The 26,783-nt window shown below is 42.9% G+C and overlaps 1 protein-coding gene across 3 annotated transcripts in view; it reads left to right on the forward strand.

The window, feature by feature from the left end:
* Positions 1-2,800: 2,800 nt before the first annotated feature.
* TNKS2 (tankyrase 2) overlaps positions 2,801-26,783 on the forward strand; it is a 44,638-nt gene continuing 20,655 nt past the window's right edge. For all 3 annotated transcript variants that reach the window (XM_060241312.1, XM_060241315.1, XM_060241313.1), the window contains exons 1-16: positions 2,801-3,174; positions 8,241-8,465; positions 9,572-9,667; positions 10,578-10,614; positions 11,545-11,620; positions 14,799-14,893; positions 15,424-15,490; positions 16,369-16,555; positions 17,536-17,657; positions 18,964-19,055; positions 19,141-19,219; positions 19,578-19,749; positions 20,593-20,672; positions 24,887-25,032; positions 25,976-26,141; positions 26,400-26,619. In XM_060241312.1, the coding sequence (XP_060097295.1) occupies positions 2,943-3,174; positions 8,241-8,465; positions 9,572-9,667; positions 10,578-10,614; positions 11,545-11,620; positions 14,799-14,893; positions 15,424-15,490; positions 16,369-16,555; positions 17,536-17,657; positions 18,964-19,055; positions 19,141-19,219; positions 19,578-19,749; positions 20,593-20,672; positions 24,887-25,032; positions 25,976-26,141; positions 26,400-26,619 (2,092 nt within the window). In that variant the 5' untranslated portion in view covers positions 2,801-2,942. The remainder of the gene's footprint in view (positions 3,175-8,240; positions 8,466-9,571; positions 9,668-10,577; positions 10,615-11,544; positions 11,621-14,798; positions 14,894-15,423; positions 15,491-16,368; positions 16,556-17,535; positions 17,658-18,963; positions 19,056-19,140; positions 19,220-19,577; positions 19,750-20,592; positions 20,673-24,886; positions 25,033-25,975; positions 26,142-26,399; positions 26,620-26,783) is intronic.

A 26,783-nucleotide genomic window follows, 5' to 3' on the forward strand; every position in this document is an offset into this window, starting at 1 on the left:
CTTTCCCTCCCTCCCAGCCTCTATTGTGGCCGCTTCTCCTGGCCTCTGCTGCTTGCCTCCTCCCCTTCCCACAAGTAGCCCTGTGCCTGCTGCCTACTTGTGAGTAGCCCCACGCCTGCTGCCTACTTGCAGGCTACTCACGAGTAGGTGGCAGTTCTGGTGACTGGAGCGGAGAGGAAGAGCAACTAGAGGGAAGGTCATGTGGGGCGCTGAGGGGGCATCAGTGCCCCCCCCCAAATGTAAATGCCCCCCGACCTTCCAAATCCTGGCTATGGCCCTGCACACAACTCTTGGCACATAGGCTCTGACTTTACTTGATCAATTCTGGACCACGTGGCATACAAAAAAACACTGAATGCTATAGGTATGCTCTTGATTAAGATATAGGCTATCGAACAAGAGGCCTCAAGAATATCTCAAAGTCTTTGTCACTTCGCTAAATTTCCTTGTGGTCCAGCATTGTTCTATTGTTTTATTCTGTTCAGTATTATGAGCCAATATGTGTACTTACCTTTCTGACCTCTGAAGAAGACCAATTTAGGTCAAAACGCGTCAGGTCAAGTTGAGTGGGTTCCCATTGAGGTTTTATGATTTTTACATAGGATAGAGGCTTATGATGGGCCCTTAAATGGTTTTAGCTTTCAACATTAAATACATGTATGCTGATTTATGTTTTTTTTACACTTTGTTTTTAATGTTCAGCCCTTTAATTGCATATTAATCTTTTAGGTTTCTTACTCCAGTTTTTGGGTTAAGTTTCTTTCCCTTCTTTGTTTTTCTTTGACTCAAGGTCATACCAGCAGGTGCATGTGGAGAAGTGGGGAATCCAACCCAGTTCTCCCAGATAAGAGTCCATGCACTTAACCACTACACCAAACTGGGAAAACGAGCGCTTGAACTGGGATACAGCCCTTGTGTCATTGTCTTCTGGGGATTTGCTGCCTGAGCTTTGTTGTTTGTTCTAGAGTCCCTTCTCTCCCATAAGCTTTGCTCATATGTTTGTAAATAAGGCAGACAGACGCTCAACACTCTTGTGTTTTCTGTCTAAAGGAAACAAAACCCTTTTGCACTTTCCCTTGAACTTCTCACAGCTTGGGGAAATAGGAAGTGCGTACTAATGACCCGTCTCTCCAAATGAATGATTAAAATAACAAAACAATTTGACTACATGGCCAATGATTTGATGTAATCTTAATATGTCCCTTAACGTCAGCCTCACTTTGCATGGTGAATGGCTGGATCTATGCCAGGTCAACAATGGACAAACTTCCACCGCCTGAAATCTGTGTCCAAACCACAAATGTGTGTGCAGAGACGGTTATTAATTGTAGTCTAGTAAATGTATTCTAGATACAGTTTAAGATCGTTTTTTCCCTTGTTTGAGAGCTGAGGCAGCAAGAACAGCTCCTGCCTGGGGCATCTGAAACCATGTAATTTACAATACTCATGTAGAGCTTGGCACACCTTAGCCCAGTGGGCGAATTATTTAAAAGGACTGTTTAAATGTCATCATCATTCACATTCTGAGTGGTTTAAATTCATTGTCCAGATTTTTTGGACACCTTGGGTGCTTTCAGAGTGTAGTTTAAATTTGTTGCCTAGTGTTTTTGTTTTTATGCCTCAGATGCTTTAGAGCAGGGGTGGCCAACGATAGCTCTCCAGATGTTTTTTGCCTACAACTTCCATCAGCCCCAGCCAGCATGGCCAATGGCTGGGGCTGATGGAAGTTGTAGGCAAAAAACATCTGGAGAGCTACCGTTGGCTACCCCTGCTTTAGAGTGTCATTTAAATTTGTTGTCCAGGGTTGCTGTTGTTTTTTAACACTTCAGGTGCTTTTAGAGGCAAAGTGTGGGGGGGGGGGTGTAGTAAATCAGTTCCAGTCAATTTTCTGTATTGCAGAAAAACCAGAAAAGAATGTCGCAGCCCCTTGAATCGATCGACTGTGGCCGTAGGTTTTGTGGGCTGCAGCCCACTTCCTCAGTATCAGGAAAGGCTCAAGCTTTGCAGGAAGATGCCTCAGATGAATCTGGACTGCGGGGGCTCATGCTTTGTGCCCCTAAGGAAGTCCATGAAAGTTCATGACACGCTAAATCAGTTTCTCAAGTAAGTCAACCCGCCCGCTCCATTGGTTATTTGTGAACTGTATGCAAACGGGGGTAGGAGTGGGGGGGCTAGGGTTTCCAATTCCCACTTGGGAAACACCTGGAGATTTGGAAGTGGAGTTTGCTGATGGGAGCAAGCAGGATATAATGCCATAGAGTCCACACACACACATCCCCAGCCCAGTCAGTCATTTTCTCTAAGGAACTCGATTTCTATAGTCTGGAGACAGGCCCATAACTAACCAGGAGCCCATGGGGCCTGGCCCCGACAGGTTTTTAGGGCCCCTCACCCCCTTTCCCATGGCACCTCCTTCCTATGTAATTTAAATTGTGCCACTGCCCTTTCCATGCCATTTAAAGGGCCTGCCAATCAACTGATTGATTCTAGGGTCCTCCTTCCTGGAGATCAGCTTTACTCCTAGGCGATCTCCAGCCCTCGCCTGGAGGCTGGCGACTCTAACCACAGATCCGCTTTGCTAACCAACCACCCCCTCCTCCTCAGCCGCCCATGCGCGGCTCCCGGCGACCCTTCCGCCGGCTTCCCTATGGCTCCCTCCACAACGCGCATGCTCTGTGCTTAGCCTCGCATCCCTGGTGCTCGCGCAGCTTGGCTGTTCCGTCTTCTCGCCCTCAGCGGGCCGCGTCTGCCTGTCTGAGGCGTCGTCTGCGTCTCTTCCTCGCCCTCCCCGCAGACGCCTCGTTTTCAACCCCCATCCCGGCCTTTGCCGAGAAAGCTCAGGTCAACCATGGCGAGCGTCGGGTTGTGAAGAAGGGGGGGGGGGGGCTGTGAAGAAGGAAGGAAGGGGGGAGCGAAAGAGGGAGGGCGGCTTCTCCCTCAGCATGGCGGGGCGTCGGGGCGCGGGAGGCGGCGGCGGAGGAGGGGCAGGCTTGGGGGAAGCGCTGCAGTCGTCGTCCTGCTGCGGCGGAGGAGCCGCCACGGAGCCCGCCCGCGAGCTCTTCGAAGCTTGCCGGAACGGCGACGTGGAGCGCGTGAAGCGCCTGGTGCGGCCGGAGAACGTGAACGGCAGAGACACGGCCGGCAGGAAATCCAGCCCCCTCCATTTCGCCGCAGGTACGACCAGCCCCCTCCTCTCCGGGTCTCGCCTTCCCTCCTCGAAGGTGCTGTTTGTACATCTTAAGGCTGGAGCGGAAGGAAGGGATTGTTTTCCCGGCGGCCTCTTCGGGCTCGTCCAGGCTTTGTGTGTGGAGACGAATGGTGGAGACTGGCATCAGGACCAGTGTGCCCTCTAAGCTGAGTTAGCGTGAGCTGGCCCACAGATCTTTAGCCTCCAACTCACACATTTTGGTCTTAGCTCAGGAAGGATGACCCTAGAGCACAATAATTTATGCAGTAGCTCACAACTTTAATACCGGTCGCTCACAATTTTAATGCCAGTAGCTCACAAAGTAGAGTTTTTGCTTACAAGACTCTGCAGTTTAGAGGGAACATTGATCAGTACCCAAACTGGATGGAAATATGGGGCCAGGGTTATGGCTCAATAATTAGACCTCTCTCCCCCCTTCTCCCTGAGGAGGAGGGGGGCAGTTCCAGGGTCCATTTCACACAAATGGAGGAAGCGAACAAGTGGTTTGAAATGGCTTGCCGCAAACTGGAGTACTAGGGAAAATGCGTCTCTGGTAAAGCAGTTAAATGGCCATTGTGGTAACAGTATAATAAATAGTTGTAATTAAATGTCATTTAACACAGACCTGCCAACTTTTTAATGTAGAAAGTACAAGATGCTTTGTATTAGATATTTGTATTAGGTGTTAGATATTTTCCCATACATTTCATGGTAAGAGATGGATGTTTAAGGCTACTATGTATACATATGTTACACTTTTCTTATCTGGAAATCACTTCTGGAGGGGAAAACCCCCCACATATGTTTACAGATATGCTGGAGTTGGTATCTGGTAAGTTTCTCAGCATATGTGCCCCTTAGTGAAATACACATGTGTACCATTGCATAAAGGATGAAGTAAAAGGATTTCAGTATGTGAAAACGTTCACCTATGTAACAGCTTTCATTGGGAACAGAAAGGCTTTGTGCGCTATTACTCATTTATAGAACTGATTTAGCCACTGTATTGGGCAGGAGTAAACTATTCCCCCATTCAAGTTCACTTGGTATTGTAAGATTTGTATCTACCTGTCCATCCCACTCTTCCAGTATAGAGTTTGAGGCAATGTATTTTTTCCCCTTGTCCCTTGTTAACCTTTTTTATCTTTACACCATCCAGAAAGTGGATTATACTAAAAGAAATAAGACAGCTGAGTTGGGAACCTGCATCTCCCAAGGCCCAGTCTCAGTTGCAGTCAGTATGGTGCATGCTAAAAACATATTCCTGTCTGCAGTGTAAGAATATTACTGATTTGTTTTACATGGCTAATATAAGGATTTCTAAAGAAAAGTCTCCATAATGCACTGAATGCTCTTGTTATTTAAACTCTAAAAAACATACATGTTCAGTTCAGCTCTGGCCCAGTCACAGATGAATACTTAGCAACCATCTGGGTACCAATACTCCTTAGCAACAAATGTCTTGGCAAATTACCTGCACATTAGTATATGGTGAAGGAAGAAGTAAAAAGCATGACAGATACAATTGCTGATCCTACTTTTTTCCTTATGCTCCATTCTTGTGTATGATGGGTCATCATACAGACTGTAATGCATATTTTAAATTATATAAGTGACCAGTTAACTTGCTTCCTTTTTATTGTGTGTGCTTATGTATATACGCTTATTTGAATCTTCTCTGTATGGTCAGTTTAAAGTATATTATTAGATGACCAGCGGAGCAACCAGTAAAGTAATAATTCCCCGTATTTATTATGACATTAGCTTTTGAGGACTAAAGTCCATTTTGTTAGATACATGAAGCTCTTTAAGTGGATAAGAACACAAAAGAGTAGCCATGCAAGTGCTTTCCAGTAGTGGCCAGTCAAATGTTCAGGATGTCCTGAATGAAGTATATCTATTCTGAAAGAAGTTTTAAAGTTTAGTGCAAAATGTCAAAAAAGTCATAGTATTGTCCAGAGCACACATACAGTGGAATAAGAGCCAGTCAGCATGGCTCATATCCAGTTTAATTAGATTATGTTCATTTTGTTAGATTATATATTCATTTATGCTCTGGCGCTTCATAGTAGCTGGAATTATTTGCTGCGAAATTCTAGTTTACTATAGGAAACAAATTGTCTTTCATTAGAATTTATTGATCTTGCTATGCTGAATCACCACTAGTGGCTTCCATTTGGGAATGGATCTCACCCATTCTGATTGGATTTGATCTTACTTGGATGCTTTTAACCTTTTCTCTGCTCAGTACAAACCCAGTGTCTTACAATGTCAAAAAAACAACAGAAAACCACCAAACTTCACAAATATTTCTCTTCATTCAACAGACTAGGTCAAAAGCAGTGCAAGCAATAGATGACTTAGGGTAGGGAGTGATAACTACTGTGCCTTTAAAAAATGCATTCACTCCCCCAGAAGGCAGGCACTTACTCCCTTTCTTCCTTTGTAGGAAGCAACTTTCTTTATAGTTCAGGAGCTGGAGGGGAGAATGATCAAATTCTGAACTCACATGATGTTGATGGCAGTTCATCTGTTGCATGGATTGCTTGAACTTTTGGTTTCCCTTCATTAACAAATAACTAGCACCTTCTGTATATACTCAGGGTATTGACATACACTTGTGGAAATTACCTCTTTATTCATCTGACAAAGTGGGTTCTAGTCTGCTAAAATTTATGCTGCAATGCATTTCTCAATCTTTAAGGGGTTTTTGCCATGGCAGATTAACATGGACATTAAGCATAAATCAGCAGCTTCTACAATGCACAATAATAAAAAGACAAGTTCCTACACTTGTAAAAGAGAAAAGGTACATAGGGATACTTGTAGTGTGGCCCTGATCTAAATAAATTGTTACTGACTCAAGTCCCTGCAGCTACCCATGTCTCAACATGTTTCTATCATTGGTTGACTTGGGTTTCAAGATTGTTTTCCCATGGTGCTCTCTACCTCCCTTTCCTGTACAAATGATCTCGGAACATTCATCCTTCCTTGTTCCTTAGCTCTCACAGCATTTATTTTCTTTATTTCACATTTTACTGTCTATATTGCTTTTCCTTCAAGGAACTCAAATTGACATACATGATTCTCACCTCCATTTTATCCTCTGGTTAAATTGAGAGAATGTGACTAATCCATGATCAACCAGCTAGTTTCATGGCTACCAGATTTTGAACTCAGTTCTTTCTCAAAAAATTTTTCTCAGTTCTTTTCTAAATTTGAGACATTAACTGTTACACTGTTTTGAGTGTAGATACAGTTGAGAATGGCTTTTTCAAACTGTCTAGTGAAGATAGGGTCTGCAAGGATAGCCAGATTATTCTATTAGTGCCATAATTTTAGTTAATCTTTCATATTTGTTTCTGTGATAAATATATAACTTACCTTGTTTGCTGTGATTATTAAAAGCAGCTCAGTATGAGAAACTTAATGTGCTGGAGTGAAGGCAGATTTTGTTCTTCAGAGGTCAACAAGTTCAAATCCATATTTTGGAAAACATTTTTTAAACAGTGTGGGATATTATATCCTGTAAATTCACAGTGGTCTTATGAAACAGTAGAATGAAATTTGTGTCCAGTGGCACCTTTAAGACCAGCAAAGTTTTATTTAAGGTATAAACTTTTGCGTGCATGCACACTTCAGATACATTGAAATGGAAGTTTCCAGGTCATACAATTAGCATACAACATAATGGTATTTATATATAACATAATTTAGTGCTCATCCTCTACCTATATGTATGGACATAATTTCCATTTCAATATATCTGAAAAAGTATGTGTGCACACGGAAGTTTATACCTTGAATAAAACATTGTTGATCTTAAAGATGCCATTGGACTCAAATTTTGTTCTGTCTCTTCAGACCAACAGCTTATTGCCTGGACCTTTGAAATAAGTAATAAGAAGAGTGTGGTTTATGCAAGACTTTATACAGAGATGTGTTTGTATTAGAAGTAGCACTGTTTCATTAAACAGATAAATGAAATTATGAAAAAAATAAATTGTGTCAAGAGGCCATGAAATTCAGGAAGTAGAGGGTGAAATTCAAATGTAATCAAGAGGAACCACAGGACCATTCACAATAGCAGTAATTCTCCAGTTTTGCTAAACAAGTTAAAACCTGTAATCTCTAGGAAACAGTTTCCTTTAATCAGTGTGTGTATATAAATATTCATCTCCATGTTCTAAAATATATGAATGATTGTAGCATTTGTACCAGCTATACCATTTGTGAGAACCATTAACCCAAATGCTGTCAGCCCAAGCCATGTGGCAATGCATAGGGAATTTGTGAAATTTTTGCTGCCCATTTGGGGTATACAGGTAGACATGGGGTGGGGGAAATTATGAAGCATAATGCATGGGAAAAGGCCCAGTCCCCAATATTTTTGAGTCTTATGACAGGGTGGTGTGTACAACCACAAAATGGCTGCCACTGGAGGGGGAAGCCAACTACAGAGTGTTAAGGAGTGAGAGTGTCAGAGAGATAATGCATAACTTTAATAGTAACTTTTCAGCATTGCAGGAAGAAGCTCTTTAGAAGAATATACTGTTTAATAATATTTTCTTTTGGTTGCTTTCATTCATGCGAAGATTCTTGTGCTGTGGTGGCAGCTGCTGCCAAAATAATTTTTGATAACTGCACAGACAGTTGTATCTCCCAGTGGCCAATCAAAAGCCCTGGTGGGCTCCTCGGTGACCATAGGTGCAGTGCTGCAGACCCCTGGATAGAATACTGTGGCTTTGTTTCGCTCAGATCCCAAATAAGACTCTCATAATTTCATTGAGCATATGGTCCAATCTTGTTCATGTTTATTTGGAAGTAAGGTAGGAGTGAGGGGCCCAAATCCATCTGGAGATTAAATTACAGTTTATTGTGATCTCTGAATGCAATTTCTACATCAGTCTTTATTTTGTTTGGGCCCATTGTAAGTTCAAGATATCTTTTCCAGTTTATTGCACATTCGGAAACTATCAGGCAGAATTAGCAAATTGTATTTCCTTATTTCCTTCTAGCTATCTACTTTTGATAGTTAAACTGTTTATTTCAGGTTTCGGTCGAAGGGATGTAGTTGAATATTTGCTTCAAAGTGGTGCTAATGTTCATGCACGAGATGATGGAGGCCTCATCCCCCTTCATAATGCCTGCTCTTTTGGTCATGCTGAAGTTGTCAATCTTCTCCTGCGTCATGGTGCAGATCCTAATGCCCGGGATAATTGGAACTACACACCTCTTCATGAAGCAGCCATTAAGGGCAAAATTGATGTCTGTATAGGTAACGTCTAAAACTTCTATAGTGCTTTTTTTGTATAAAGCTATTTAAGACTAATTCTTTTTCTTTCTTTCTTTGTTTTCAAATTAACAGTGCTTTTCTGTAGGGATGGGAGCAGATGGTATTGCCTAAAGTACTTTAAAACTATAAATCATGCTGAAAAACCAAGTTCAAAATGTTGAATATGGATGGGCACAAACTGTGAAAATGCAGTTCAGTACATGGTCTAACCAAAAACTGAACCGGGAGGCCAGTTTGCAATCTGAACCATTTTGTGGCTTTGCAAACCATGATGAATGGCCATGCAAACCACATTGAAAGGGGACTGAAGTAAATGGGGTTTGCAGAAAGCTGAAAAAGCTGCTGAGCTGATTTAGGCTGTCTTCTGCAATCCCTTTAAACTTTAAAAGGGACTACAGAAGACAGCTGAAAAATAGCTGAGTGGCAGGAAGCAGCTTGCAGTGCGGAGCACTCAGCTATTTCGGTCTGTCTTCTTTAAGCTCTTAAAACTTTAAAGAGACAGCAGATGATAGCCCAAAACAGCTGAGCAGCAGGTAGCACCTCCCCAGCCCCACTTTTTTTTGTTGGGGGGGGGGCTGTCTTCTGCAGTCCCTTTAAAAGTTTAAAGGGATTGCACAAGATATGTGCTCCCTGACATATAGGTAAATGTGCCCTGCAATTCGCTGGTGTTAATGTGGAATGGGAGGGTTCCTGTATATTAATCCTGCCCGCCCTTCCTGGTCCAGGGCTCCTGTGAAGCATTAACATTTAAGATCCTTGGATGTCTTTTTTTGGAGTAATTTATTGTTCTATTCAAGGGTAAGCTTTCTGATCATGCATCACTTATATTTTTCCTACTTGATCTTGCCAATCATAGAACTGCTTTTAAAGATGTACGGAGTCCTGTTATTCTGTTCTGAGCTTTTCAACACAATCCTGTACAGAGTTATTCCAGTCTAAATTTATTAATTTCAGCAGGCTTAGATTATGGTAACTCTCCATAGGCCTGTAGTGTAGAGTTGTCAAGTCCTGATTTGGTATTGCATGCTTATTAAAAGCCTGGACTTCTGTCACAGGATTTTTTAAAACAGTGTTGTTGCTACTTTTAGTGCTGTTGCAGCATGGTGCTGATCCAGTTATTCGTAATACAGATGGAAGAACAGCACTGGACTTAGCAGACCCATCAGCAAAAGCAGTGCTTACTGGTAAGGGCTGACTTCTTTAATCCCTGTGGTTTGAGTTCAATTCTGCTACCTTCTGCAGTTGCTTCCTAGTGTTCATGGATACTAACGTGAGTCCCTTAGAGAAGCATGAGTAGTCGCAGGGGTAGGTTCAGACTCTTCCTGACTGCACACATGCATTTAAAGTTGTTGACTATTAAGCCCTAGTTGTCTCTGCACTTCTGCTTTGCTGGATCAGATCATAAGCTGAAGTGGTAAGCAAGACTGTTCTCTCTCATAGGGCAAACAGTTTTTTGACCTATTTGTGAATGTACTGAAGACAGCCCTTTATAAACCTAACTTTGTGGTAATACCAAAGATCCAGGGCTTTTTTGATAGAAAAAGTCCAGCAGGAACTCATTTGCATATTAGGCCACGCACCCTGACACCAGGCTAGCCAAAACTGCGTTCTTGGGTGCTCCTCCTCAAAAAAAGTCCTGCAAACATCCTAGTGATATTCTCAACAAGTATTTAGTAGTATCCTTTGTTGACTTCAGAAAGTGTGTGAGGGAAAAATTAACTTCAGCAAAGTTGTACAAAAGAGTGCCTACTTAGTTTCTGCATTCCAGAAGTAAAAGCAATATTAGCAGCTCTTTTGTTGTTCACACAGCCACAGGTGACTTTTGGAAGGACTGTTCAAAGCCAGTAACTTAACATTCAGAGTCGAGCTGCTTTTCATTTGAAGTTTCAGACTTTAATATTGGTCTCTGTATAAATATCAGCTGTAAAGTGATGTAAATAAACAGTTTTTGTTGCTTTCCTTTGTTCAGCAGTTTCCAGTGTCACATAACTAATACTACTTTGATCGTTTCCTAAGATTAACAAAATGATTAGATTATAAAGATGCTAAATATGTACTTAAGTAAGAAAATTCCAATCTTCACTTTAATTTCAGGTGAATACAAGAAAGATGAACTCTTAGAAAGTGCCAGGTATGTATTAGTATAAGTCTGAAGCTCATATAAATGTACATACTCAGTTGAGGCCTGAAAAACAAGGAGATTAGTGATCATGTGCATCATAGAGGCTATTCTAATTTCAGAAGTGTACAATGAAGAACTAAAAAGTTGCTAATACTGGTTTGTATACTGAATCATGAAGGAAACATTCTTTTAGAAGCCACAAATTCATAGAACAGAGTTCAGAAGACCAAAGAATAATTCCTACCCAAATAACATCATGCAGTGTATTATTTGGACAATTTATTGTTTACTTTATACCTCACATTTCTATCCAGTGGGGACCCAAATTGGTTTACAGCATTCTCCGCTCTTCCATTTTATTTAACGTTCCTAATTAATTTCATTTTGGAACTTCAACACAAAAAGCACTTTATGAAGGGTCATATTGCCTTCTAAATACTAAAATAATCATTTGTAAAGCAGCTTCTAAGGAAGGTGTTCTCCCTTTGTTGTTTCTGTGTCAAGGGCTGAATTTTTAGTTTCAGCATTGTAAGACCAGGGCAGGGGGGAATGTTCATCCCACTGCTGTTTCAGAAGTTTAGCCCCATTTTTAAAACATTATTTTGGAAATTTATTATAAACAGAAACGTTTCTTACTTGTGTAGAGCATTCAAACGTATGTTTAAGTTATTAGAAATGAGATGTTTGGTAATAATTAGCTGTAAATAACTGCTACAAGTGTCCTCTCTTGTGATATGTTTTTTCCTTCTTGCTGGACCTGTGCACAAGACACAAGTACAAGAGAAGGTTATTCTTAAGTACAAGAGAAGGTTATTCCACTTTTTGTATCTCTGTTCATAGCTTTATATTATGTTTTGGCTGTGCAGTGTTGTACATTGAATAAAATAAAGTCTCATAATATACCTGCAAGAAGTTCAGAATTATTAAATTATCTTCCAGGAGTGGCAACGAAGAAAAATTGATGGCCCTTCTCACACCACTAAATGTCAACTGTCATGCAAGTGATGGCAGGAAGGTATTCTGGTTTAAAAATATATATTTAAAATATGTATTTTAAGATTAACTTCATTTTAAGGAATTGATTGAAGTTGAAATTTAATCTGAATTAAATTGTAACCTGAAAGACATTTGACTTGTTTAGAGTTGTCATTTGGGTTATACTGTGGGTCAGGAATGCTTGCTAGAAGTAGAAATCTGATTTTGATGAAAATGTAGTTTGTCTGGAGCTTCTTGGCTGCAATATAAGCCAAGGGTCTGTAAATGCTGTTTCTTGTTGAGCATAGCTGTTTATCTTATTAGAATATTGTTGTCTTGAAACTGTATTGATAAAAAGGTTACAAGGAATTGATAAAAAGGGTTTCAAGGAATGTAGAGGTCATGCAGTTTTAATTTGTCAAAATATCTGTATAGCTGTAAAAACATGAAAATATTAAATATCACTAATCACTTTCTATGAGTAATGTTAGTGTTTTTGGGAAGGGAGTGTCTGTTGCCTTTTATTCTTCATTAGAGTTCCACATAGTTCTTGATATAAGCTCTTGAGAGTACAGTACAGTAATCTTTGGTTTGTGTAAAGGCTGCAGGTAGAGGTTTTCACTTTTTCGCTGGTTCACTGTGTAGTCTTCAAATTTATTTTGCCACTCCTGCTAAAAATAAATAATTAAAAATCTCTCCTTATTCTTTAATTTGAATATTGCTATTAAAAACTTGAGGGAAAAGGTATTTATATATATACCAGTTGAAGAACTAAACTACAGAAGGTGGAGGGGGCAGAGCTATCATCTGTCATATAAGTCGTGAACAGAAACACGGTCAGCACAATCCAGAGATAAGGAGCGGCCGGCTACGGCGTAGCTGCCGCACCGCTAGTAGACTTCCTGAGGATTTCGGCACGCTGGAGCATGGGTAGGGAAGAGATGTAGCTTGCCATGAGGGAGATGGTCGCCATGGCAACGCCGCTGGCAGAGGCACAGAAGGGAGGCGGAGGCAGCCAGAGGGGAGGGCCAGTTCACACCCCCCCCCATTGGCCTGTCCTGGCGCATGCGCCGCGGCTCGTGACAGTCAGGGATGGGGAGAGGCTGCCCCAGAGAGGCTGATAGCCATCCCCAACCCACCCCCAAACAGAGAACAGAGCCAATGATGGGCAGACCATCACAGGCAAAGGAGACACGTCCTACCAATATGGGGAGGGAACAGGAGTGAGGTTGGGCAAGCACGCACGAGAAGCCTGGCTTGGTGGCGAGGTGAGGGTGGGGGTGAGACAGGCCTGCACGCGACCACGGAGAAGCCGTCAATCCCCTCACACCCTTCCACTGTCAGAGATTCTGCCAATGGCTGGCAGACAAGCAGGAAGTACCAAGTGCAGGAGTTTGCTGTCATAGACAGCAGCTGGAATGTGTGTCTGGGAGTGAGCAGCCCAGCAGCAGACACCCCCCCACCCAGAGACCCCCCTGTGCTGCCCTGACACCTACTGATGTGCACGGAACACCTCCCCCGGAGGCTGCAGAACTCAGAGTGCGAGTGCATCAGCCGCAGAACTCTTGAGTCCACTTCACCAGCCCCCCCTTAGTGCCCTGCGCACAACAGCCCTGTGGGGTCAGGTAGGCTGTCAGCCTGGGCAGGCTGAGGGGCGACACTCCCCTCTTTTCCCCTGTCCAGCCACACGGGGGGGCAGCGTGGCGGCTCATAGACCGTTCCCCCCCCCCCAAACAAGTCTGCCCAACTTCCCAGACATTCCCTCGGAGAGGCCACTGACGGGGGGGGGTTGCCCAGGGAACGTGCAGCAGATGCCAAGCGGGAGAGACAACAGAGGGCACAGCTCAGAGTTTATTTTTCTGGAACAGAGTGCCAACAGTCTCCCTGGTGCGCGCTGGGCAGTCTTGCCGTGGGTGGGGCTCCATTCTGAGCAGCAGGCAGAAACAGCTGAGGGAGTGGGGGGCAGTGGAGTGGCACACATGGAAGCCTCTGTGTTGAAGTCCCACCTGCAAAAAGGAGATAGAGATCAAGAGCACCTGCAGGGGCGGCGGCTGGAAGAGCATGCTGTGTTTCAGGCGGGCGCTGTCTTAAAGGGACAGTCTCTGACCCACTTCCCCGCAACGGGGCAGCTGCCACACACACACACACCGTGCCCTGCCAGGGGTTGGGAACGCGGCAGAAGGCAGACCAAGGGAAGAGAGCAGGCTGCAGCACAGGAGCGGGCTCAGCAAATGCCCCCTGCTGGAGCCCACTGCCTGGTTCAAGTGCCAGAGATGCTCGCACACCAAGCGGTCGAGAGGGGGGGGAGGGGGGGACAGTGGAACTTACCCAGCCATGGATGACAGTCCTCGCATGCAGAGCCTCCGGGAGCCCGGAACCTGTGGAAACCTGGAAACAAGAGCAGTTGGCCCCAGGGGAGAGACCTTTCTCTCCCCCTCGCAAGTCAAAGATACTGTCAAAGCAACCGTGAGGTGCAAAACCCATTACCAGCGTGCCTGCCTGTCCCTCACTCTCAGTCTGTATGGGCGGGAGCTCGCTGGCAGAACTTCCCACCACGCTCTCCTCTCCCTAACAACTGAGTCGTGCAAGGCCAGAGCGGAAGTATTTCTAGGAGGGGGGAGACCGCGATTGGATGCTGAGGAGGGGGCTTGTCAGCCTGAGGCGCGAGGGGATTGGCAAGGCAATCATGCTGCTCCCTAAGGGGTTTGTGAGCTTCTGCAGCGGCAGAAGCAACCTTTGTTTTTGGTTTCAACGAGTGCCTTTGGGGCACGCTGCTGTTTTTGCAGGCGTAAAGTTGTGCCTCTCGGGGGGGGGGGCATGCCAAGGGCCAAACTGCTCAGGAAGCCGCCTATGCCTGGCCACGCCCTCAACTCCACCCCCTTCTCTACCTGAATGGCGCACTCCACCTCACTTCCGCTCACTGTTGGGCTCAGCCCTCAGGCGCCGCTGCCCTTGGATGAAGTAGCGCTCGGGCGTCCCCCCGCCCATGGAACTCCCCTCCGCTGGGGCGGCGCCAGTCGTACGTCAGCGCAAACCCTTCCTGCGCCCACGTACCAGCTCGTCTGCCCCCAAAAGACTTTCCGCCCCCCGCGGATTGCACTCTTAGTCTGATATCTTCCTATAATGTAGAATATTTTCATTGGGATGTTTTTCACTTGGAAAATGATTGCTAAATTTCTTTGTTTAATTGTTAAATTTGATTATTCTTGTATTTTCAGTCAACTCCTTTACATTTGGCAGCTGGTTATAATCGTGTTAAGATTGTACAGCTGTTGTTACAACATGGAGCTGATGTACATGCTAAGGATAAGGGGTGAGTGTGTTTTACAGAATTAATTAATCTGTAGTCCACTTACATTAGGAAAACTGGAATGTCTCAAATTGTAAGCGTTTGTTTTTGAAACTTAATCAGAAGAGTAACTGAAGGCTTCATATAAGCAAAATGGACATGTTTTAGCATATACTGTTACCGGTTAGATTTTTTTCCCCTTCAACACTCTTCATTTAGATCAAAGGGTTGTAAAACTGGTATGCTATGGAAATGTTAGCTCAGGTTTCCTGAACTAGTTCTGAAGTGTCTGATGTTCCACTGCAGGTGACCAACAGCTAAAATCCATCTTTGATTAAAACTTGCAATTTAAACAGCTGAGCAATAAGAGTAATTGATTGCTGTTTGGTGAAATCTGTTGTGCCCATATGATAATGGTGCTCCCCTCAGACTTCTGGTTTTTCTTCTGTAAGATGGGGATTTTAGTGATTTTTTTAAAAAAAAAATTAATGGTGAAAATAGTGTGTGTTTGCTGTGCTCGTGTACTCTTAACTGAAACGTTCTTCATTTTTCAGAGACCTGGTACCACTTCATAATGCTTGTTCCTATGGTCATTATGAAGTAACAGAACTTCTAGTGAAGGTGAGTTTCTTAAATCTTTGCTGTTATTTTAGAAAGCTATTCTCATTAATTTTGAATGTGCAGTTTTTAAGACAAGATATTTAAGAACTTGTTTCTTAATCTAGTTAGATTAGGCTTTCAGAATGCTATGGTAAGATTCAGATTTTGTTTTGAAGTAAAACAATATTGAGAAAATGATGGACTGCATTTATATATAGAACTGAAATGTATAGAACTGGCACTTCCACTATTTATGGACTTTACAGATTAACACATCACACTGCTTTCATTTTTAAATATATAACATATCTAAACAAGATACTGTGAGTAAACATTACAGATGGAAATACGGAAAGCTAAAACTGTATTTGTAAACCAGAAAATGGGTTTGGGGATGTGATTGCAGGGAGAAGTCACTGTGCCATTGTACTATTTGTAATGGCTTCCCTGCACTTACATGGTTATAATGGTTGGCTTTGAAAATAAAGCTTTCCAAGTTGCCTTAGGCCACATGCCAGTGCCTCAATATGACGTTAAATTATTATTTTGGACTTTTTTCTGAGTTCAGTCACTGGCATCTGCAGTTAAAAAGAATATGTAGTAGTGGATGTGAAAGATTTCCCTCTGAGACCTTGGGGAGATGCTGCCTGTCAGAGTAGATAGTACTGACCTTCATAGACTAAGGGTCTGATTCATTATTAGGAAACTTCATGTGTTCCTCTGCCCTCCATTTTTGGTGCAAGAGTGAAATGCAAATATAATATCATGTATGGCTTCTAGTCTGCTTGAGTTATTGTTTGTTTTTTAAAGTAAATCATGCTTTTTCCTTATGATGTCAGTATCTTACTATAATATGAGAAAACTGAAGTAACAAAAACTGGTTTTCTTTCCTTCCCTAGCATGGAGCATGTGTAAATGCGATGGATCTGTGGCAGTTTACTCCTCTGCATGAAGCAGCTTCTAAGAACAGAGTAGAAGTGTGTTCTCTGTTGCTCAGCTATGGTGCTGATCCCACGTTGTTAAACTGCCATAATAAAAGTACCATAGACTTGGCCCCAACTCCACAGTTAAAAGAAAGACTGGCATGTAAGTACAAAAAAAATGTGAGCGTGAATAAGATTTTTTTCTCCAGTATTCTTCAGATATTTACATATTTTGGGCTGACCAGCATTATTGGTAGTTACTGCCTTCCTTGCCCCTCCCAGCCCCTCTAGTGTGCATGCATGATGATAGAAGTATCTCATCTGTGAATTGGCACTGTGCTTCAGAGATAGGATGATTTCAAAACACAGCAGTAAGTCAATGACTGCCTTGCCTCTTGGGATTTGGGAACAGTTTGCAGTGGGACACTATGATCTTGTGTGACTGTCCAGTTTGCAAAAATGCTAATTTGTTCTCCTTAATCATAAATGGAAATAAAAGATCCTTTGTCTCCTACCATTAAAATGCTACCTCAGTCATTATTTTTGTAAGCTTCCCAGTTAGTAGAGAGCTTTCACATTACATCTCTGCTTGGGTAGAATGCAGTGCTCCCTCTAAGCTGAGTTAGCCTTTGGCTCACACGTGTTTGTTATAGCTCAGGAAGGATGGCCCCAGACCAAACTAATTTATGCAGTAGCCAGATTGCTCACTCTCAACTTTAATGCCGGTAGCTCACAAAGTAGAATTTTTGCTCATAAGACTCCACAACTTAGAAGGGAACATTGGTAGGGTGTGTTACAAAGTGTTGGTAGGTCAAAAAATACCTTTGTAACAATGAGTATTTCAGCAAGGTTCCTAAAGGACGACACAAAATCTTCTACTAGAATTAAGTTTAAGCCATAATGTTCTCTTTCAAGAAAACCTAAATGTTCTTTAAAAAAAAAGTCGGTACAGAAATTGTAGTAAACACACAACTACAGACTTGTTTGAAAATAGGAGAACCATGTTTTCAAATATACACCCATGTAAAATGCAGGATGCCTATTTTTTTCTTGGAGTTGAAAAGAATACTGCTTTAGTAAAAGCAAAATATTCTCATGGTAATATTTGAGATTGTTATGCCATAAAATTTGTTTGTCTCTCAGATGAATTCAAGGGACACTCACTACTTCAGGCTGCAAGGGAATCTGATGTAGCTCGTGTGAAGAAACACCTGTCTCTTGAGATTGTAAACTTCAAGCATCCCCAGACTCATGAAACTGCTTTGGTAATATAAACTTGTAGTTTGTAGTGCTCAGAGTTTTGTTATGACTAAGCTAAGTGATTTGACTAGCATCAGAATAAGACGAGTTTTAAATGGATAATTTCTCTTTTAAACTGTTTCTGTAGCTATACAAGTTAATTTAAAATATATGTATTTCAGTTTTTCACCAGCATAGTCCTCAAGGTGTCTTATACAAGGCTTTTTTTTTTAGTGGCTATAGCTGAGGACATGTTCTAACTTGCAGTGTTGTTCTGTAGCAATGGCTCTTTCCACCCATTTGTTGATATTTCCTTAAACCTAGAGTGATGCTTAAAGATAAAATGATTAGATCTGGGCAAGTGTTCTGGAGTAGTCGGTGTGTCTATGTATGCTGGATCAGGCATCAGATGGACCTATCCATGCCACCTAAGCTATTATGCAGACTTCTGATTTGCCTTAATCCATGACTAATTAGTCTTATCCCAAGTGTCTTTCGTGCCTAGAGCCTTCTGTTGCTTCTTCTCCAATCATTCCTGGCATGGTCACATAATGATGGGTAGTGCTGAAAATCACAGTAAAATTCTCAGGGTGCTTAACAAGTGTTTTCTAGGTACAGTTCAGAGGCAAATTACTACATGTTACAGAGAAAAAGTTGATGCAGGCTGTAAAGGAATGCGTTGTTGAAGACAAAATTTGGTATATTGACTTTGATGCATTGCATGGTACTCTTAAAACCCAGATAAGGAAAGGAGAAGGTTGGGAAGAAATAATGAAAGTTAAACACTCATATACTTAGCTTTTCCCAAAAAAAATCTAAGAGAAATTGTACTTGTCAACTAATATGAAGGCCATTTTTTGTGTGGTAAGCAATTCTGTGGTTACAGTAGACAATACCGTTATTTAGAGGCTGTCAGTGCATTAAAGATTACTAATATACGCTACTGTTCTGTTGGAATATTTATGAGAAAAATAAATATTTTTGGCACACTAGATCAAGTTTTGGCACACTAGATCAAGTTCACATTTGAAAGATTAAAAACTGTGCATGAGTTGCGCTTTGAAATGGATTGGTGTTGAAATTAGGTCAAGGAACCTGACAGTCTTTGAAATAATATGTACTATTAAAATTGCTGAAGTTTTATTAATACTTCCAGTACTTTTATGTTTTCGAGGAATTGTGTAGTTTTTAGCCACTTTCCTGAGTGTTGCTGAGCCGTGTCCTGATGTTGAAGTATAAATATATTTATAAAAGAAGTTCTAGTGCCTCGTGATGTTCCATTTTCATTGCAAGATAATCAGCAGTTAATGAAATTATTTTATATTTAAATAGCACTGTGCTGCTGCATCTCCATATCCCAAAAGAAAGCAAGTATGTGAGCTGCTTCTACGAAAAGGAGCCAACATCAGCGAGAAGACAAAAGAGTGAGTTAACTTATCCATTAATCATCAATAGTCAGTCACAGAAGACTAAATAGAAAGTGTCATAATTTCTTTCTGTCTCCTTAAGCTTCCTGACACCTCTTCATGTGGCATCAGAAAAAGCTCATAATGATGTTGTTGAAATACTTGTGAAACATGAAGCAAAGGTATGAATTAACTTTTAATATAATTAAACAGGTTTCAGTATGTATTGAAAAAATCCCTCATATTGCTTTTGTAATTTATTTTATAAATATAAATCAAATGTGTATCTTCTGGGACTATTTCTGTGTCATATTTTGGCTGCTATATAGATCCTGGTGAAAGTTCTTGGAAAACCTTTTAAGAGTATTTTTGGGAATTTGTTCAGAACAGCACTTTGATCAGAAAGTGATTGAAGGAGCAGAAACACTTGTTCGCTGTGTAAAACAGGTTTATTGCATTGTGTGTGGAGTTGCAATTAAAATTGTTCCTTAGACAAAGTCTCAGACTTTGTGCAACAGCAGAATTCTGTGATCTTTCTAGGTCAATGCATTGGATAATCTTGGCCAGACATCTCTGCATAGAGCAGCACACTGTGGGCATCAGCAAACCTGCAGGCTGTTGTTGAGCTCTGGTTGTGATCCATCAATTGTGTCGCTGCAGGGATTTACAGCTTCTCAAATGGGAAATGAGAGCATTCAACAATTATTACAAGGTAATACACAAAGTACTTGGTTAGTATTCAGATTTTCTTCCTTTTTCTGTTACATTGGCTGCATCAGCACCCTTAACGAGTATAACTAGAGAAGGAGAATAATTGAGTAAGTATTGCAAGAGTAGACTGTACTCCAAGAAAGAGGACTGAATACTTGATTTATCCATTAAATGTACAACTTGTCTCCTGACAAAAATTTTGAGGGGACCTTTAAACAGAAGCAATAGTTTCACGATTCCTTCTAATTTGTCCAAAATGGTTTGTTTTATTAATCAGGGTAGGAGGCAGGACAACAGATATTCATTTTGAAGCGGGTACTAGTAGCCTGCTTTCTCGGATGTCTTTTCCAAAATATAATTCCTTTTCTCTTTTTTAGTGTCATCCCACCTAATAAAGTTCTGTCTATAGCTATATATGCGTATGAAATATATATTTAAGTTGCTGGTTTTCTCATTACCTGGGCACGCAGCTGGTAGTAATTGTTTGGCAATACATATGTATTAAACACTGATGGAAGTTTATTTTAGGAAATAACATTACTTAAACCGTTGACTTTCATATATGTTAATAATATTGTGTTGTGTGCTGATACAAAATTAATATAAATTCATGTATTAATAACAATTCTCTAAGATTTGCTAAATGCAAGCCTGTCTCCCTGCAGAGATAACTTGAAATGCTGAGCAGTGACAAGGATTAATTTGGTAAATGCAACCACCAGCCTGGTACAGCCAATGTTTGTAGTCAGTATAAGAGCCTAAATATGTATTTTTCCTAAGGATATGTGTTAATTAGTAAATTGATTGTTATACAGATTTAAGCATAACATTATTTCTTTTACAGAAGGCATCCCTTTAGGCAATTCAGAAGTAGATCGACAGTTGTTGGAAGCTGCAAAGGCAGGAGATGTGGACATAGTAAAAGTAAGATTATAGCTGCATTGTATTTTCTAGCTCTGAGAGAGACTAACATTTGTGCACTCTGCAGGCTTACTTCTAAAGTAATTTATTTTCAAGTCTTTTTGCATATTAATTGCTGAACAGTAAACTCAAACACTGTATTTTCTAGTCAGTTTCTGAGTGTTGAAATTTTGATTTTATCACCCGGAGCAGCTGCCTAACGGGCAGCCCAATCCAGACATAAGTGGTGGCTGGCCATGGTGTAGCTGCCGTGCCGCTAGTAGACTTCGGCACACTGGAGCGTGGGGAGGGGAGAGGCATAGCTTGCCATGAGGGAGACAGTCGCCATGGCAATGCCACTGGCGTGGGCACGCAAGGGAGGCGGAGGCAGCCGGAGGGGAGGTCCACCCCACCCCCCATTGGCCAGTACTGGCGCATGCACCGTGGCTCATGACAGTCACGGATGGGGAGAGGCGGCCCAGAGAGGTTGATAGCCATCCCCAATCTGCCCCCAAACAGAGAATGGAGCCAATGAATGGCAGACCTTCACAGGCAAAGGAGAGATGTCCCACCAACACGGGGAGGGAACAGGAGTGAGGCTGGACATGTACGCACAAGAAGCCTGGCTTGGTGGCAAGGCTGGGGTGGGGGCAAGAGAGGCCCGCACAGGACCACAGAGAAGCCGTCAATCCCCTCACACCCTCCTGCTGTCATAGACAGTGGCTGGAATGTGTGTCTGGGAGTGAGCAGCCCAGCAGCAGACACCCCTCCACCCAGAGATCCCCTGTGTTGCCCTGATGCCCCCTGCCATGTGCATGGAACACCACCGAGGGCCGCAGAACTCAGAGTGCGAGTGCATCAGCCGCAGAACTCTTGAGTCCACTTCATCAGCCCCCCCTTAGTGCCCTGCGCACAACAGCCCTGTGGGGTCGGGGAGGCTGAGGGGTGGCACTCCCCTCCCCAGTCCAGCCACGCGGGGGGCAGCATGGCCGCTCGTAGACCAACACGCCCCCCCAAAACCAAGTCTGCCCATCCTCCCAGGCATTCCCTCAGAGATGCCACTGACGAGGGGGGGGGTTGCCCAGGGAACGTGCAGCAGATGCCAAGCAGGAGAGACAACAGAGTGCAACAGTCTCCCTGGCTCATGCTGGGCAGTCTCATCTTAGCGGGGCTCCATTCCAAGTGGCGGGCAGAAACAGTTGAGGGAGTGAGGGATGGTGGAACGACACACGCATAAGCCTCTGTGTTGGAGTCCCACCTGCAAAACGGAGACAAGAGATCAAGAGCACTTGCAGGGGCGGCGGCTGGAAGAGCAGGCTGCGTTTCAGCTGGGCACTCTCTTAAAGGGACAGTCTCTGACACCCACCCCCCCCCCGTAACGGGGCAGCTGCCGCACACAAACACCCCATGCCCTGCCAGGGGTTGGGAACGCGGCAGTGGGCAGACCAAGGGAAGAGAGCAGGCGGCAGCACAGGGGAGTGGGGTCAGCAAATGCCCCCTGCTGGAGCCCACTGCCTGGTTCAAGTGCCAGAAACACTCGCACACCAAGTGGTTGAGAGCAGGGGGAGGGGGAGGCTGGGGGGGCAGTGGAACTTACCCAGCCATGGGCGACAGTCCTTGCACGCAGAGCTTCCGGGAGCCCGGAACCTGTGGAGACCTGGAAACTAGAGCAGTTAGTCAAAGAAACTGTCAAAGCAACCGCGCAGTGCAAAACCCATCACCAACGTGCCTGCCTGTCCTTCACTCTAAATCTGTATGGCCGGGAGCTCACCAGCAGAGTTTCACACCACATGCTCCTCTCCCTAACAACTGAGTTGTGCGAGGCCAGAGTGGAAGTATTTCTAGGAGGGGGGAGACCACAATTGGGTGCTGGGGAGGGGGCTCGTCAGCCTGAGGTGCGAGGAAATTGGCGAGGCAATCACGTTGCTCCCTAAGGGGTTTACGAGCTTTCGCACTGGTGGAGGCAACCTTTGTTTTTGATTTCAATGAGTGGGACACACCGCTATTTTTGCCGGCATAAAGTTGCACCACTCAGGGGGGGTCATGTCATGGGCCAAACTGCTCAGGAAGCTACTTAAGCCTGGCCGTGCCCCCAGCTCCACCCCCTCCTCCGCCTGAACACCGTGCTCCGCCTCACTTCCGCCCACACTTGGGTGCAGCCCTCAGGGGCTGCTGCCCTTGGGCGGAGTGGCGCTTGGGCGGCCCCCCGCCCACATAATTCCCCTCCGCTGTGGTGGCACCGGTCGTACGTAGGTGCAAACCCTTCCTGCACCCACGTAGCAGTTCGTCTGCTCCCAGAAGACTTTCCGCCCCCCCCCCTTTGGATTGTGCTGTAAACTACTGAATTAGTCACATCCTGAGATTTCATTTAAGGCAGAGTATGAAAGGCATAGTAATATGGTATGTGAAATGCAGAGATGATATTCTTGTAATAGTTCCACAATTAACTGAGCAAACCTTCTTGTGGAAGAACTGAGGAATGTGGACAAAAATTTATATGCACATTAAAATAGGCCTATTTTTGCCCATATGAAGAAGAATTGCAGATTTATACCCCACCCTTCTCTCTGAATCAGAGACTCAGAGCGGCTTACAAGCTCCTATATCTTCTCCCCCCACAACAGACACCCTGAGAGGTGGGTGGGGCTGAGGGGGCACTCACAGCAGCTGTCCTTTCAAGGACAACTTCTGTGACAGCTATGGCTGACCCAAGGCCATTCCAGCAGGTGCAAGTGGAGGAGTGGGGAATCAAACCCGGTTCTCCCAGATAAGAGTTCACACACTTAACCACTACGCCAAACTGGCTCTCAAATACTGTTGTATGCTTAAGCTTCCGTTTATCATTTAAACAATATAAAGAAATGCAGCTGCAGTGTTTGTCCTGTCTTCAGAGTAAGTGGGAGGATTAACCCAAGAAGCAGAAGGCTTCCAAATGACCCACCCTGGTATTTGTGGCACCAGTTTGCTGGAGGTGGCATTGGAGAAGGTCTTACTCCTCATACCTGTGGTTCTACTGCTGTCACCCTGCTGGGGCTTCAGTGTGAGTTGCAACTCACACCCATGCCATCACACTTGGTTCCCAAAGCCAATGCAAAGGTGAATCTACTTGGCTCATATCATTGTGGAAGTGGGTATCCCCAATACCTTGTCACCCAAGACAAGGTGTATGGGGATGACACAGGAAGAGGTATATGCACCTATTCCTACTGCCTGGCTAGAGTATACTGCTGGAGGGGGTACCAAGACAGAGGGCACGTGGGACAGCAAAATGTTAAAGTAGCCCTGGCCAGTCAGGGTGCTTTTCTCCACAGACAGAGAATGGTTGCTGGCTTCCTGAGAGCTAGTTTAAAGCAAAGAATATTGTAAATGAGATATGGAGTATATACATGTGTAAACGGAAATATAGATGTCTGATGCAAAAGAGGTAGTTCTACAATCTTAAGAGTACAAAATGACTTTTAAAATAAAAATTGAGTTTCGTTTACAGTATATACTGCATCTAACAGATCTTTTTCCCTCCGAAAGAGAGTCAAAGAAATTAAGTTTTGGGTTCTAAGCCATCTTTCTTCTTGTTCCTGTTCATCTGTTGCAGAGGCAATTTTTCGCTGCTTACCTTGTTCGTTCCTCTAGTACAACATACTTTGTGGGTCATGAAAAAAATTGTTTTTGTGTGAGTGGAAGCACTCAAACACCAAAGCATTGCCTCCATGACAGAAAAGGGTACTGTGCAAGTAGGAACAAAATTTAGGGTTCTCAGCCTAGACAACACTAGGATAATTACAGCGATTATCTGAAAAGTACATTTAGAATACCATTAGCACAAGGAGTTGCCTGTTCTTCATTACTTTCTGTTGAAAAATGCTCCTTAGTAAGGGACTTGAAGAGAGTCATCATCTTTATTAAAGATAAATTTTTAAAAAGAAAAGCAGTTGGAAATCTTAGTGGCCTTTTATGATTACATACCGGCTGCTTCAAGTAAAGTACTAAAACTTAAGAGATGAACCATGTTGATTTGGTATCTGATGTGAAAAGTCCAAAGCGGTAGTCCCTGTACCACCAAATAAAAATATTTTCTCTTGAAATACCCAGAATCTGCTATGGGAGGAAGCAAGTCCTGTTGAAAATTCATATGTAAACAGACTCTGGATGAAACTGTGTTAATAATTAATCTGTTTATGCAGAAGGGCAATGATCTGTGATTCTTTTTGCTTTTTATACCAATAACTGTGGTTCTGCAGAAGTTATGTACAATACAGAGTGTGAATTGCCGGGACATTGAAGGGCGTCAATCCACACCACTTCACTTTGCAGCAGGATATAATAGAGTGTCTGTGGTTGAATATCTTCTGCAGCACGGCGCTGATGTTCATGCAAAAGACAAAGGGTAAATACTCCATTATGTGATTTTAGGATTTGCAGATGGTCTTCCTTGTAGTAGGAATTGAGGAATTAAATGTTGCAGGCTGACATATTCCTAGACTCCTGAGATTAAGATTTTAGTGACCATATAGGTCTGTGTGACTGAGGTCATATGACCTCAAGTTGACAGTGAAGATTAACAGAAAGCTGTTGGGGGACAAGAGGGAATGTTCCTTTCTACTGGTGAAAAAATAGAGTGCAAATGCACCTTTTAAAACATCCTTTAGTTAGTGTTTGTGTACACATAGCTTCGGGCATTCTCAAAAAGATTATTTAAGTATTGTCTTTAAGTGTTCTCCCTGAGATCACTCCATCCACTCTCAGTCTACTCTGTTTCATTACTGTACAGTTGCAGTTGGCATAGTTGGATCTTCTGGCTGATACCCATTGTGTAGCTCTCTGCATTGACTTTCTGAAGTTTGTGATTTAAATTAGTGGTTCTCAAACAGTAGGAGCACAATAAGGACCGCCCCCCCCCCCCAATTTTCACCAGAAGTTTTAGTAGACCCCCAAGCCCTCCCCAACATGCCAGACAACCCCTTTTCAAAGTGTATAAGGCAAGCTGCAATATGTTCCATGGAGACTTGCAGCCTCAGAATATTATAATAAGCTCCTTAAAACTTACACTTTAAAAGCAAATTTAAGAGAAATGTTTGTGCAAGGTCTGCAAAGCTAGGGTAGATTTGATAGGGCTACAAATCAGAAGGCTGTGACGCAAATCTTAAATCAGTCTCACTGCTTGATTGGAACAGACCTCAAAGGCCTGCTGAACCAGGGTGGAAAGGACCGTCTTAGAAATTCAGGAAGATTTCATTGCAATTTTAGTATTTTCTGTAATGTATTGAACATGTTCTCTAGGCAGATTTCCTGCTGCTGTTTTGACACAGATGTTTCTGCAATCTTTTCAGAGGCCTTGTCCCTTTGCATAATGCCTGTTCTTATGGGCACTATGAAGTGGCTGAACTACTTGTTAAACATGGTGCAGTTGTGAACGTAGCAGATCTGTGGAAGTTCACTCCTTTGCACGAAGCTGCTGCAAAGGGGAAATATGAAATTTGTAAACTTCTGCTACAGGTATGTTGTATATGAAGCTGAAAAGTGTGTAACATTTCAACTAAATTGTGTTTTTATTTATGCCTTAGGGTTTTTAAAAATTTGTATAAAAATGTGTTAGTATTGATCCTTTGTATGTGTTAAGCATATAAATAGAAACTGACCTCACCAGTAGATCGACAGATATACATATGTTTTTCTGTTTTGCATCTTCATTCTCATTTTATGGAATTGAATATATGTATTTCTATTTTGGGGTTGTTTTTTAATGAACAATAGCATGGAGCTGACCCCACAAAAAAAAACAGAGATGGGAATACTGCTTTGGACCTTGTCAAAGATGGTGACACAGATATTCAGGATCTCCTTCGAGGAGATGCAGCTTTGCTAGATGCGGCAAAGAAAGGTTGTTTGGCTCGGGTGAAGAAATTGTGTTCTCCTGATAATGTAAATTGTCGAGATACACAAGGGCGACATTCAACTCCTTTGCACTTAGCAGGTTGGTGTTTTCTGGTGTCATAATAGCATGTTCATTTGGTAATACATTTCTTAGGGAAATTCAAATGTTTGTTTACAACAATGTAGATTCAAACTACTATTGCTTCTGATTAATATATTGGATTGTGATTAACTTGTAAAATCATTGTACAGGGATCAAAAAAT

The sequence above is a fragment of the Heteronotia binoei genome, chromosome 6 (genome assembly GCF_032191835.1).
Source record: "Heteronotia binoei isolate CCM8104 ecotype False Entrance Well chromosome 6, APGP_CSIRO_Hbin_v1, whole genome shotgun sequence".
NCBI classification, from domain to species: Eukaryota; Metazoa; Chordata; class Lepidosauria; order Squamata; family Gekkonidae; genus Heteronotia; species Heteronotia binoei.